Source organism: Ictalurus furcatus, chromosome 1 (genome assembly GCF_023375685.1).
Source record: "Ictalurus furcatus strain D&B chromosome 1, Billie_1.0, whole genome shotgun sequence".
Taxonomy (NCBI): domain Eukaryota; kingdom Metazoa; phylum Chordata; class Actinopteri; order Siluriformes; family Ictaluridae; genus Ictalurus; species Ictalurus furcatus.
Genome location: NC_071255.1, coordinates 13,865,163 through 13,878,718, shown reverse-complemented (window position 1 = coordinate 13,878,718; position 13,556 = coordinate 13,865,163). Strand labels below are relative to the sequence as shown.

At 41.0% G+C, this 13,556-nt stretch overlaps 1 protein-coding gene across 2 annotated transcripts in view; it reads left to right on the top strand.

The window, feature by feature from the left end:
- The window catches only part of fhod3b (formin homology 2 domain containing 3b), a 126,401-nt gene that overhangs the window by 62,538 nt on the left and 50,307 nt on the right, over positions 1–13,556 (top strand). For both annotated transcript variants that reach the window (XM_053627418.1, XM_053627427.1), the window contains exon 4: positions 12,749–12,816. In XM_053627418.1, the coding sequence (XP_053483393.1) occupies positions 12,749–12,816 (68 nt within the window). The remainder of the gene's footprint in view (positions 1–12,748; positions 12,817–13,556) is intronic.

Genomic DNA, 13,556 nt, shown 5'->3' with positions numbered 1-13,556 from the left:
AGTGATAGTGTATCACGGGAGTATTCAGCTAAAAGTTGTGACGATCAAGTTACAAATTGCCTGCTGACAAAGATCTGGGTACAAAGAACAGCTCCTTTTTAATGTGTAACCGTAAATGATTACTTTCTGCCTATAAACAAAATAGTTTGAAGTGATTATGTTTTGTTCAGTAGTGGTACTTCACGTTATTGCTTTTGACTTTTTGCTATTGTAGATGTATGGAGAATAAATGCATTTTTCTCTGTATATTCTTCTTGAAACATTCTGCTTTCATCTACTTTTTTAACCAAGCCTTGTCTTTGGTTCATTAGTCATACCAGAGAAGGCTGAAAAATGTATGAAAGTCTGTAAAAATTCTCCCCTTTCTGACCTCTAGCATTGTAGCTCCAATAACCTGCCTTCAGCTTACATTAATGGATGTGGTTGGCCACAACAGAGGATCTGCAACAGAAGCAGAAGCATCTGCTGGTTCATGTTTAGAGTTACTAAGCTATAGCCAGTTTATCGGCTATTCGACTTTATTTTTTTCAAGTACTTGGTTTGAGTGGATGAAATACTTTGCTGCATCTGCATCCGGGCTGCAGTCTGCAACGTGATAACCCCTGATGTATCATATAGTCATAACAAGTCAGTAAGAGAATGCTTTCATCTTTCCCATGACATCCATACATGTTCTATTGGAAATTTTTGCTGCCATCAAATAAGGCCTGTTGCCTTTATTCTTAAATTCAGTCCATGATGTCATGAAAAAGCGACAGCTCAATTTTATGGAAGCTGCAGATGTGTTGTCGGTTCACTGATCCAGGCCCTTGTAGGATCACATATCGTTCCTCATTTGAGACAGATTTATTTTGAGCCTTGCTTCATTTGTCATAAATCTGGCATGGGAATTACAAAAAGCTGTTAGTCATGTGTATCTCTGCAACATCCCAGACAACAAGTTGGGTGGAGAATCTAACCATAACACATTGATGTTCCCCTTGCTGTCTGACACTATCATTTAGCCAAAAACTGTAGACTGAAATCCCAACTTTTCTCCATAAGTTTATTAGAATAACTCAAATAGTTCTCAAATTAGGTCAGACTGCAGAATGTATGAAGTAAAGGCTGATTAATGAAATTTGGCCCAATGTTAACATTGCATGAACAGCTTTCTATTGGAAAGTAAGAGAAATGAGTGAGAAATTTTCCTTCTGTTTCTCTATTTAGATTACTCCACCCCCAGGGTTTCTCTCTCTCTCTCTCTCTCTCTCTCTCTCTCTGTCTCACACAAACTTTCACTTTTTCTCCCTCACTCTGTTTTTGTCCCATTCTCTTTTTCCGTCCTCTCACATACAATTTTTTCCCCTCATGCCTCTAGCCCTCATCTGGAAACTTGGAAAAGACGCTCCAGCTTATGACAGGTGGCAATTTTCCTCTCACAGGCAGTCAGGACAACATGGAACTCCCTCTGCTTTTAGTTCTGCTTCACATGCTCACCTGGACATGACCTGATGTCTCAAGCTGAGTACATCCAGAACGTACTATTTTATTCCTTTCAAAATCCCGCTAGATACCCAGAACCTCCCAAGCCCTGAGCTGCAGATGTGGTCTATTTATATCAGTGTTTGAGCCCAACGTAGCACCTTCAGGGCTCTAAATTCCTGATAAAGCCCTCGACTCACGCAGTCACTGTCCTGCATGGTACAGAATAAACCCAAGTAATTTATGAGGGCCTGCTTTTGATAGCCACAAGCACCGGGGCAAAACAATGTAGAGGATGGTTTTGATCAAGAGCTGGCCTTGGAAGCCGAGCTGAAGAATGAAAAAATAAAGGCTTCAAATAGGACTCTTCCTGCTGTCCTTCTTCCAGTGGTTCGAGGCTCAGTGTGGCCTAGAGCCAAGGAGGCTGGCTGGCAGGATGAAGACATTAGCTCAGGTCTCTTTGAGAGGATAGCGTCGCCTGATGACAGACTCCAGCTTTTATTAAAGGGGATGTCAGATTAAATGAAGTGGCCAATGTCATGTGACCAGATCTATTAAATTGGGCTCATTAAAGCAGAAGTCTTTTAGGTGGATGGTTCACAGATTCTCTTGTAGCAGGATTATCCTCATATCCATGGAGGACTAGCGTACATGTGATCTCATCTGTTAAGCATGAGTAAAAACTAAACCTGGTCACACTAGGTATGAAGCATTATCTTGATTTTTATCAGAAGGATCCTTCTTCTGACTGTGTAGTTGTTAAACTAGGAGGCAAAAAAAAGGTGTTGTTAGCCTTGAGGTTCAGTAGGTGAATAGATGCTGTCCACATGTCCAATTCATACTGCTAGGTAGTTACAGACTGGAAAACTTGAGCAAGCCTTTGGACATGTCTCCTGAATCCCCAGGTGGCTCAATTCAGTGTGTATGCTTTTGTGTGTGTGTGTGTGTGTGTGTGTGTACAAGCGACTTCCCATCTGTTTTCCAATGCAAAGAGTGCAGTACGAGTCTTCCTGCTGGCATGGATCCTGCTGGTGCACTGGTCTCTAATAGCTGTGATTATTGTAGCCCTTTTTTACGATTCACTTCAGATCCAAGACCAGAGGCCAGTCACTATCACCACTGCGACAAGGAGAGATGTAGGAACAGAGAGTGTGTCTTCAAGCTAAACAAACAGTGCTTAGTAATAAAGAGCACTTGCTCTGTGGGGATAGCCAGGGTTTTACAGGGATCTGTGAACAGGATTGAGCATGTGCAGGAGCTTTTCACATATGACAGCGCTTTGAAATTAAATGCTCGGAGAATCTGGCACTGCAACGACCCTGCTTTATGTGGAGACAAGTGGTGGTGCTGCAGAGCCTTTACACTGATCTGCAAGATTTGTGATGAACCAAGAGTGACGTGAATTAACTTTCCTTCATGCAACTGTCTATCTGTGATTGATCAACATAACTACTTTTTTTTTTGATGCATTGTTAGCCATTAACGCCCAACTGACTACAGTCAGCAACAGAATAAATACTCGAACATGTCTAAAACTATAAAATTAGGAAGCAGCTATTTAAAATGACGTTTGCTATCGTCTTCCCAATTAGCAGACTTGCTGCATGCAATGTCATTGAGACATAATTTGTGACAGCATTTGGTGTGTGTGTGCATGTGTGTGTGTGTGTGTGTGTGTGTGTGTGTGTGTGTGTGTGTGTGTGTGTGCAGTCTGGGTTTAAGAATGATGTTAATAAATGCAATTTGTAATGTGGAGCTGAATTTGGAGAGTGAGAAGAAAGGCAATGTGGTTGGTATTCCTGGTTGTATAGTTGGTTTTGTGTGTGTGTGTGTGTGTGTGTGTGAGTGTGGGGTGTTGTAACGAGAGTGAAACTGAGATATCACTGCAGAAACTTCCAAAACAAAAGGACTATATAAAGCACTTATCCAGTGAACGTATACCCTTTTATCACAAGCACTTTACTTTATGGCCCAGTAGCAATTACCCTCCTTTCTCTGTAGGTCTTAAAGTTTGCTTTTAATGCTATTCAACATTTACAAAACAGCCTACATATAAACACCTACCTAAGGGCCTCTCAGGTTTCAGGGCTTATCTGAGGGACAGTCCTGCATTAGAGCATTTGGGGCTCCATCATGGGAATCTGCGCGGGATACGTGTCATTATCTCAGGATTGGATAGGCGACCGGAGCAGAGGAACACATTCTGCTATGGCCTGTTCATATCAGTTTCTAGTTACACAGCTCTTTCAGCTGTGAGGTGTAATGCTCTGTGTGTATGGTAAAGAAGACATGTTCCAGCATGGCACACCGATACGACTGTAACTGCTGGGGCCTGTTGCTTATCTGTGTTAATTGTTCTAAAGATGGAATGGGATTTGATGCTTGCCTTATATGCCAGAACTGTCCAAGCTGAAGGTGAAGTCTAATTGGCACTGACGCAAACGCACGATAAGCCAGCTGATGCATAAGATGGTGTTAATGCTTTTTAAGCACCATGCAACACTATTGCATGACTTGTGCTTACTACAAGCCCTAATAAAATGGAATTTTTGTGGCTTTGAGCATTTGCTCCTGGCTCTGTATTGCTTGTTTTACAAACTGTTAAATTGTCACACCGTTTGATTTTGTAGGCTTTATGGTTTCAGCTTTTATTATGAGTGAAATAAAGAGGCACAGCAGCAGCAGGGAGTGTCAGCCAATGACACAAGTGCCGCTCTTACAGTCAAATTGTTCCCATGCAAATCCTGATGGAAATGACTAGCCAGGATGATCCTATCCAGACTACATCTCTATTGTATCCTGATGTGTGGAAGGAGAACAGAACAACCTCTGGGTAAGTGGTGGCCCATTTTGTGAGAGCTGTAGCACATTACGAGGTTCTCAGCCTATGAATCGTAATCATTGCCCTCGGCGTAGATCTGCATCTGGCAGTCATCAATTGGCATTGCCCACATGCACAAAACGCGAAAGTGAAAGAATCAGTTCATTACAAACTGCTGCTCTTCCGCCCATGTTGTGTGGTAGATCTGGCAAGTTTGCTTACAGATGTGTGTGCATAAACATTAACATTCACACTCTCTCATACTGTTGCACACACACAACTTCCCTTCTGTGTCAGTAAAACCAGAATAATAATTTTTGTTGCCTCTGCTACAAAATAGTCTCATCGTTACTTACATTCCTTATAATGTCTTCCACCTGCCTCCGTTTATCTGCATTTATTAAGCAAGCTGATGCTTGATGTTTGGGCCGAGTAGTGGAGGATCAAAGTCTCTTAAGTAGCAGGTTATGAGCCCGGGTTCATGTTGGGAGGTCTCTCCCTAATTACTCCTGTTTTCTCTCTATAAATTAGGACCAGAACGAGGAGCGGAACTGTAGTGAGGCAGTTGTGAAGGGCCTGAGCAAGAGAGAGAGAGAGAGAGAGAGAGAGAGAGAGAAAGATGGAGATCATGGCCATATGGAGGTCCTGTTGGCTTGGCCAGGTGCACTGGAGCAGTGGTACTGTTCTGAAAAATTTACTGGGTGTTTACTCCTTCTGTGTCAAAGTGGTTCTATGGCAACGTAAAACATTTGAGGAAATGAGAAAAGGCGTGTAGCGCAAGTGGGGATTACAGTGGTGAAATATTGCAGCTATTGTGAGTAGACATCACAGCAAGTGTGATTGTGATGAGGGAGAGAGAGAGAGACAGAGATTTCATTTTAGTGTTTATAGATAAAATTGTTAAACTTTATGATTATTTTTGTTTAAATTATCGATAAAAGCTAAATTAATTGAGATTAAAATTCATGAGAGAGGTCCGAGAAGAATGACCAGACTGCTTCATGTTGACAGGAAGTCAGTAACTAAATAAGCACTCTTGACAACCGTGGTTAGGAGAAAAGCATCTCAGAATGCACAACACATCTAACCTTGGGGTGGATGGGCTACAACAGCAGAAGATAACATTGGGATCCACTCCTGCCAGCCAAGAACAGAAATCTGAGGCTACAATAGACACGGGCTCACCAAAAGTTTCGGTGAACTCCGATTCCTGTTCTTAGTTGGACACCATTGTGGTCTTCTACAGTCATAGCCCATCTGAACAAGACTTGACAAGTTGAACATTATTAGATGCTTGTGCCAGCACTTGAGGTTTTACAGTAGTAATGCAGTTATGCAGCTATGTCTTTACATGAAAGAGAGCAGATGGGTTAAACCTCAATTTGCATTAGAGTATGTAGACTGTTAAAGACTGTGGTATCTGTAATTTTCTATTCATATGTTACAAGTTACAGTCATGGGAAAAAGAAAGTTGGAAACTCCTTCAATTGTATGTTTTTATTTATCAGGGCCTTAATAACAATTTTGTGGTCCTCACCAACTTATATAAACAAACAAATCACCTCAGGTGTGTGTCTAAACCACGCCAAGAAGAAAGGACATCGGCCATGACTTCAGAGAAGAAATTATTGCTGCTAATCAATCTGCGAAAGGTTATAAGGCCATCTCCAAACAATTTGAAATTCAGTATTCTAAAGTGAGAAGGATTGTTTACAAATGAAGAGCCATCAAGACAGCTGCAAAACTCCAAAGCATACAGCAAAGGAAACTTTCAGTTGGTTTCAGAAAAAAACCCCAAGGTGTTAGAATGGCCCAGTCAGTCACATGACTTGAATCCGATTGAACAAGATTTAAAGACAGTATGTTTAGAAGAATGGGCCAAAATCACACCTGAATACTGCGCCTGATTAATTTTTTCATACAGGCAGTGCCTTGAAACTGTCATTACAAACAAAGGCTTCTCCACTAAGTATTAAGTAAATTCCAGTTAGCGTGTTCAATACTTTTTTCCTGTGTTCTGCTTTATTATACATAACTTCATTTATGGACTTTAATGTTTGGATTTCTTTATATGTGTGGATTTCTTGAGTTAATACTGATGTCTGGTGAAAATTTCATGTGAATAGTCTCATAGGAAATATATTTACTGAAAAAAAAGTTTGACGCATTCAATACTTATTTCCCGTACTGTATATCAGCATGACTTGAAAAATTGCACCTGAACAAACCAGAAAAATTCTAGGTCAATATCCTTTGGATTGATGTGACCAAGGTGGAGATGTTTGGAGAGACTGGTAAACTCCTACACAAAACATTTACCTCACGTTTTTGTTGCTAAAGGTGGTTCTACGTGCTACTGAATTATAGAGGTTACTTGTTGTTTCTTAGAATTTAAGGAGGGTGTACTTTCATTTCCCCATGACTGTATTAGTTTGTCTTTACCAAAAGTATGTTCATGAATCTTTGAGGCATCTCTCAGTCCTATTCACTTATCCACCTGTCATCTTGCCTTTACAATGTTTCTGTGCAGTACTGAAATTTGGATATTTTTAGCATGCCTATCAGTGGCTGCTTTTGATTATATGACTGGGGTCTGGAGTGTGATGCCCCAAGCTGTACTGAAATTTACTGAGCTACTCCATCTGTTGTTAGTAAACACACTCAAACAAAGCCAGATATCCCCCAAATCCCTTTGCCTGGTAGAGTGACCTCCAACATGGTTCACTCTGAAGCGCTCACAAAACACAAACACAAACAGGCAGACATACACACACACAGACACACACACACACATACATACACACACACACATATGCACAGGGTGGTGCCGGATGGTAATGCCTGGGCAGATTAACCATCTGTATGTCTGTGAAGAGCTCACACATCCCATCTATCCCAGTCTGTGACCCATTTCAAATGCATCTATTACAAATCCAGGATATCTGGGAAATAGGGGACATCATTTTTGACATCCATGTTTGAGAAAGAGCGGCAAATGTTTCCTCCAGGTTCTTTGGTTTCCTCCCATCTCCCAAAAACATGCCAGAAATTGGGGTGGCCATGCTAAATTGCCCCTAGATGTGAATTAGTGTGGACTGGTGTCCTTTCAAAGGTGTATTCCTACTTCATGTCCAGTTTTCCCAGAAGAGGCTCCAGATCCTCCACAGCTCTGACCAGGATAAAGTGGTGAATGAATGAATGAATGAATGAGAAAAGATAGATCATTTTTGTGCTATACTGCAGCTTTGCTCTTTATGGTCCAGCTTGGACATCTGCTGTACGAGAATCATATGCAGCAGTGGATTGGAAGGAGCGTGTGTAATAACACAGACAGAAAAATATTCTCAAATACTTAAATACCATATTTCTCCCCCTGCCACCCCCTCCTTTTCTCTCCTTTTTTTTTCTCTCTCTCTCTCTCTCTCTGCCCATTATGATTATTTGTTCATTGTGGACATGAGTAGAGAGCAAGAGGCCAGTATAGTGTGGCCACTTATCCCTGCCAGCTGGCATGGAACTAATCAGAGCTGAAATAGTTCTCATTAAATATGAGCCTCTTTTTTCCTGTGACAGGTTGTGTGTGTGTGTGTGTGTGTGTGTGTGTGTGTGTGTGTGTGTGTGTGTCAGACTGGACTGTGTAACCATGTAGCAGGTTCATTACAGGCGTTAGACTTGTTTTGAGCTTATGTTCCACAGCACGTGCACTGACACGAACATATATTCAGACACTAGAGCCAGACCCTCACCCTCATCCTGCATGTTGCAGGTAAGAATAGGATGCTGATTGCTTTATGACTTGTGTTACGATGCCCACAGCAATTAAAGGGATAACTTGCAAACTCCAAAAAGTTCATAAAGGCATCGTAAAAGTAATCTGTGTGACTCCGGAGGTTTAATCCCAATTTTATGAAGCGATACGAATCCGTGTTGTGTTGACACGAGAGTGGGACACAGAAGCGCTACACTGTTTGCAGCAGAAGAAGAGGAGACTCTGTACACAAATTGAGTCATATAGAACAATCTTTGTAAGAAAGATGTCTGCAGATTTCGACATAGAGGAGGACTTGCATTTTTTTTGTCCGCTCTCGACTAAGCAAAACACGCACTCGTGAACGCGCTCTATGAGGAAGTGAAGATATTTTGTGAATAAAGACTTAATTTTAGGGTTTTTTTTGCACACACAAAGCATTCATATCGCTTCATAAAATTGGGATTAAATCACTGGAGGCATATGGATTACTTTTACGATGCCTTTATGAACTTTTTGCTGCTTGAAAGTTTTGGTTACATGGACTGTAAATGGAGGGACAGAAATCTCCCAGGTTTAATTAAAAACGTCTTCATTTGTGTTCTGAAGATGAATCAAAGTCTTATGGGTTTGGACCGACATGAGGGTGAGGAACTGATGAGAGAATTTTAATTTTTTGGTGAACTATTGCTTTAAGACAAATGAAAGAGACAAGAAAAGAGCAGTGAGAGTGGAGATCACACAGGAAAAGTGTGAATTGTGTGTGTGTGTGTGTGTGTGTGTGTGTGTGTGTGTGTGTGTTATCCAGGGCAGCACAGTTGGATGTTACAAAGAGAAAAATATGTCAGTAATCAGGTTGTCAAAGTTTTAAAAAAATGAAAGTGAAGGCTTGCTACAATGAAATAAGATCTGAAGTAATAAATTTGCAACATGGGCAAGAAATGAAGGAGGAGAGGAAAGAGACAGAGGAAGGTTCAGAAGCAGGACGAAAGCGAGAGGTGCTGGGAATGTGGGAATGGAGGCACGTGTCCAGCTGGCCGAGGCTTGCACTCGTCTGATGAGCCAGAGCTGCAGAGCTGGGCTGCTGGCCACAGAGCAGAGCTGCACAGAGATAGAGAGATGGAGGGATGGAGGGATGACTGGACCTAATCTCTTCCAGGTCTCAAAAAGTGCAGGTCTGTTCCAGAGAATTAAGCTTCCATAGCAAAGAAAACTGATTCCCCTACATATACTACCATGAGTGTACAGTGAAATAATTTGCTTTTATATATGAAGGAGCGCTTTCTTTTATCAGCAGTTTGACTCGGTTGTGGCTAGACAGTCATATTTAATGAAGACATACGCACTGTACTAAACATATGAACTTTATCAACTGAAGAATTTAATAAATTTTCAGAAAACACTCTAATGTAGATATGTCTCACATAAAATAATATTTTTTCCTTACGAGTCTGGGCGTTTTACAGGTGCGCCAAAGTTTCTCTCTCTCTCTCTCTCTCTCTCTGTCTTTCTCTTTTCAGAGCTGAGCTCATTTTACACATGACCTAAGTCCTAACATTGTGGTTGAAAAGTAAGACTCCTGGTGCACGCAGCCTCCCTCACAATAGTGTGATTTGCACAACTTCACAATAGAAACTCTCATCTGAGATAAATCATGCCGATACTGTTCTGTACTGTACAGTCCACGAGAAACAAGGCCAGGAAACATGCATTGGATAATTCTAAATCCTGCCTGAGGGGGAAAAAAAACCCTTCTCCCTGCTGTGCCACATGCTCATGGCTTAAGAAGCAATGCTTCGTCTGTTTCTTGAGAGAGAGAGTGTGACATTGCACGCGTTGAGATGTGTATGGCTTTTGTGCCACTGTACAGTAAGTATATGGTAGCTTCACCCTAGGTCTTGAAGTGTAGAACGTTTTCCTTTCTGCTCTTGGAAGGTTGAATGTAGCTGAGATTTGAGAAGGGTGCACAGTTATTGAGACAACGCACCAGTCTGAAATAGCTGACTTACTTGGATGACAAAAATACACATTAAATTGGAAAATGATTTAGGCCTGACGTAATACTTGTAGGCAGCTAAGTGAATTTACCTAGTTTTATTTCAACGTTTTGCCAGACTGATCATAGCACGTGACACGCTATATGGTAAAGTTTTAATGCTAAATATTAACAATACAGTTAATTTTTTGCTCAAAATACAGGAAATCCTAAAAGTCTACATATATAGAGGTTGCGATGGACTTTAAAAGGAGACACTTGACACTGCTGCGAAACTTATTAACAAATTCAACAAGACTGGAAGTGCTGCCGACCAACCGAGAAGTGGACATCCACGAACATCCACTGACGAAGACACAACCGACGTGGTGCTGGCAAACATACTGTAGTCCCCTATGTATGGAGACTTTTGGGACACCCTGTATATTGCATTAACTATGTGCCAGAAATTCAGTATATGTAAGGTCAATTTCATACTTTATTTCTGGGCTCAGGGCCGTTTAAGCCTGGGAGCAGTTCGAAGATCTGTTCCCTGATCCTCTTGAAAACAGTGGCCTGGGGTTAGCTTCAGCTGAAGCACAGCATGCGCCGAATCAGCACTCAGTTGGTGTAATCTGTCACATTACTTACTTTGTTATGATATATTGATATATAACTATACATTGTACATATAAAAGGAGCATTGTTATTCATTTGCTTTTGTGCTGCGAGTGCTTGAACTGAGAACATGGCGAAAAATGCGTCTCGTGCCGGTCTGCATGGCTAAAAATCTTGTATAATATCCGCTCCATGTTTGCAGGTATTCCTGCAGAATGACATGCCATGCAACCAAATGTGCTGTTCCTCACCACTTGAGTTTTGGTACCAAAGGAAAATAATAAAAAGCAGCAAACAGATGAACCCTTTGCTTCGAATTTGCAAACCTGAGTACACATTTGTGTGACATATGAAATTGCGCAATTGAGCAAACGGTTGAGTAGGATTTCTTCAGTGTGAAGGCAAACCTGCGATTATGAGCCCTGCCCTCAAACAAGCCCAGACTCTGCTGCTTCCAATCATAGTTTGTAATTATGATTTTAAAAAAAATAATGCATAGTTCCCAAAAATATGTATTGTGACATAATTTATCATAACTGTCACAGCTTGTGGTCGTAAAAACAGCATTAACTATTAACCATGATCACATTTGTTGCATGTATATTGAAATTACATTTATAAGAATAAACACACAAATATCAACAAGTCTTTATTAGAGATGCACCGATGTTTAAAGGCGATCTGTACATAGAAAGGTGATCATACAGCCGATGATCAGGGCTGATCATCATCCTGTCAATCAAAACAGGGCGGGAAAACACGTGGATTTTGTGCTCTGTGTAAAGATGATGTCTCTTGAGTGGAATGATGACAAAACTGCTGTAAGCTCTGTAATCTCTGCACTGCTAAAATTTTACACCGGAAGTGAGGAGCAGTGAAGCCTGAGTTTCGTCATCGAGTCAAAAAAAAAAAATTTTGCCACGCTGCTCACGCTGAATTAAAGGGTCAGTACACTGTTGAAAGATTTAAATGAAGATGAGGTGACAAAAAAGTATATATTGCGCAGAAAAATATATTTGTAGAGTAGTATATTTCACATCCAGTTAATGTTAATATATAAATTTATATTATATATTACCAGTTTGATGTTAATGATGAAGTAGAAATGCTTTTGTTTGTGGTGAGTGAATGTGAGACTAACAGGAGGTTTTTTAGAATTCAGTCAATGTTAATATGAATTAATAACATTCAATAAATTAAGAAATCTTACTTTAATCTTAAGAATTTAGTTCATGTGTTAATGTTAATTTGAGTAATGTGTTTATGAGACCAGATACTGTGAAACAACTTGTTGAAATGGAGAGAATAATGTTTTTGTTGGCATTTCTTTCAGAACTGTGGAATTAATTATTATTAATTTAAAAGAAGGTATAAAAGGCAGAACTATCGGTTATCGGTATCAGCTGAGAAATTTAGTATCGTTGCATCTCTAGTCTTTATAGAACAGGAAACACAATCTGCTTACTAGTTTTAACATTATGATGTTCAACAGATTTATCAGGCTTGCGAGAGAGAGAGAGAGAGAGTGTGAGAGCGAGAGAGAGAGAGAAAGAGAGAGTGTGAGAGCGAGAGAGAGAGAGAGAGAGAGGCCATTACAGAGTAATTTCTTGCAATCATCGATGAGGCGGCAAATGCTGAGTCAGAAACGCAGGCAGTCAGATGCGCTGCACAAACACAAACAAGCAGCAGTGATCCTGCCCCATTCTGGCAGACTGAAGTACTGCATATAAAAACTCCTGTGGGGAAAATTTGTTGCCCACAGCCAAAGTAGAATAAACCATTAAAGCCTTTTTGATTCCCTTCACACTAGAATTAAACATGTATGATTTTGAGCGGTTACACGCAGATAAAGAACAGAGCTCTGCATCCCAGCACTGGGATCAGGAACCACAGTTCTTTTCAGGGTAATCGGGCATAGTGGCAGCTTGCAGTCGAGTTCAAACCAGAACAAGAACAGTTTCTTTGTCATGTGAACACTTACTGACAGTTTGTCACTGCTGGCAACACATGAGGTTTCGCAGAGCTTATGGGACATATTGAATTAGACGTGCTCTTCATGAATCGTGTGTAAGAAATTGAGAACAACTGTGTAATCCATTCCCTTTCTCTTGCTGTCTTGCAGAGAAACTCTACAACTCGACAGGAAGGGAGCTAAGAAGAGCCCTGTTCTCTCTCAAGCAGATTTTTCAGGTAAGCCACTTTAGTTTTTTTTCTTTTGTTTCCCAAATGTTTCTTACTTATAGTGGGTGAGTGAACATACATACAGTGATTGCCATATTAAGCACAGACAGGTGGATCTGTTATGCTGTGGGGGCATGTTGCTGCAAGGTTCACTTGTGCCCTTAGAAGGATGTGTCACTGCAAACCAGTACAGTTATTCTGACTGATCAACTTTATCCTACGATGAAGCATTTCAATCCTGATGGGAAAAAGTATTTTCCAGGATGACCCCTTACCCATCCACACAGCATAAGGGTTCACTAAATTGTTTGATGAGTATTAAAATGATATAAATGTTTTGTTACGCCTTTCACCTGATCGCAATCCAACTAAACACCTGTGGGAGATTTTGGACAGCGCTCTCCACCACCATCATCAAAACACCAACTCAGGGAATAAATGGTAAATGGTCTGCACTTATATAGCACCTTTTAACCTTAGTGGTTCTAAGTACAACGTGCTTTACACTGGTTCTCATTCACACATTCACACACACACTCACACACCAATGGCAGCAGAGCTTCCATGCAAGGCACTAGCCTGCCATCAGGAGTAACTTGGAGTTCAGCGTCTTGCCCAAGAACACTTCGGCATGTGGAGTCATGTGGCCCGGGGGTCGAGCCACCAACTCTGTGATTAGTGGACAACCCGCTCTACCACCTGAGCCACAGCCGCTCCAGAATAGATTTTGGAAGTTTAGTGTTCATCCT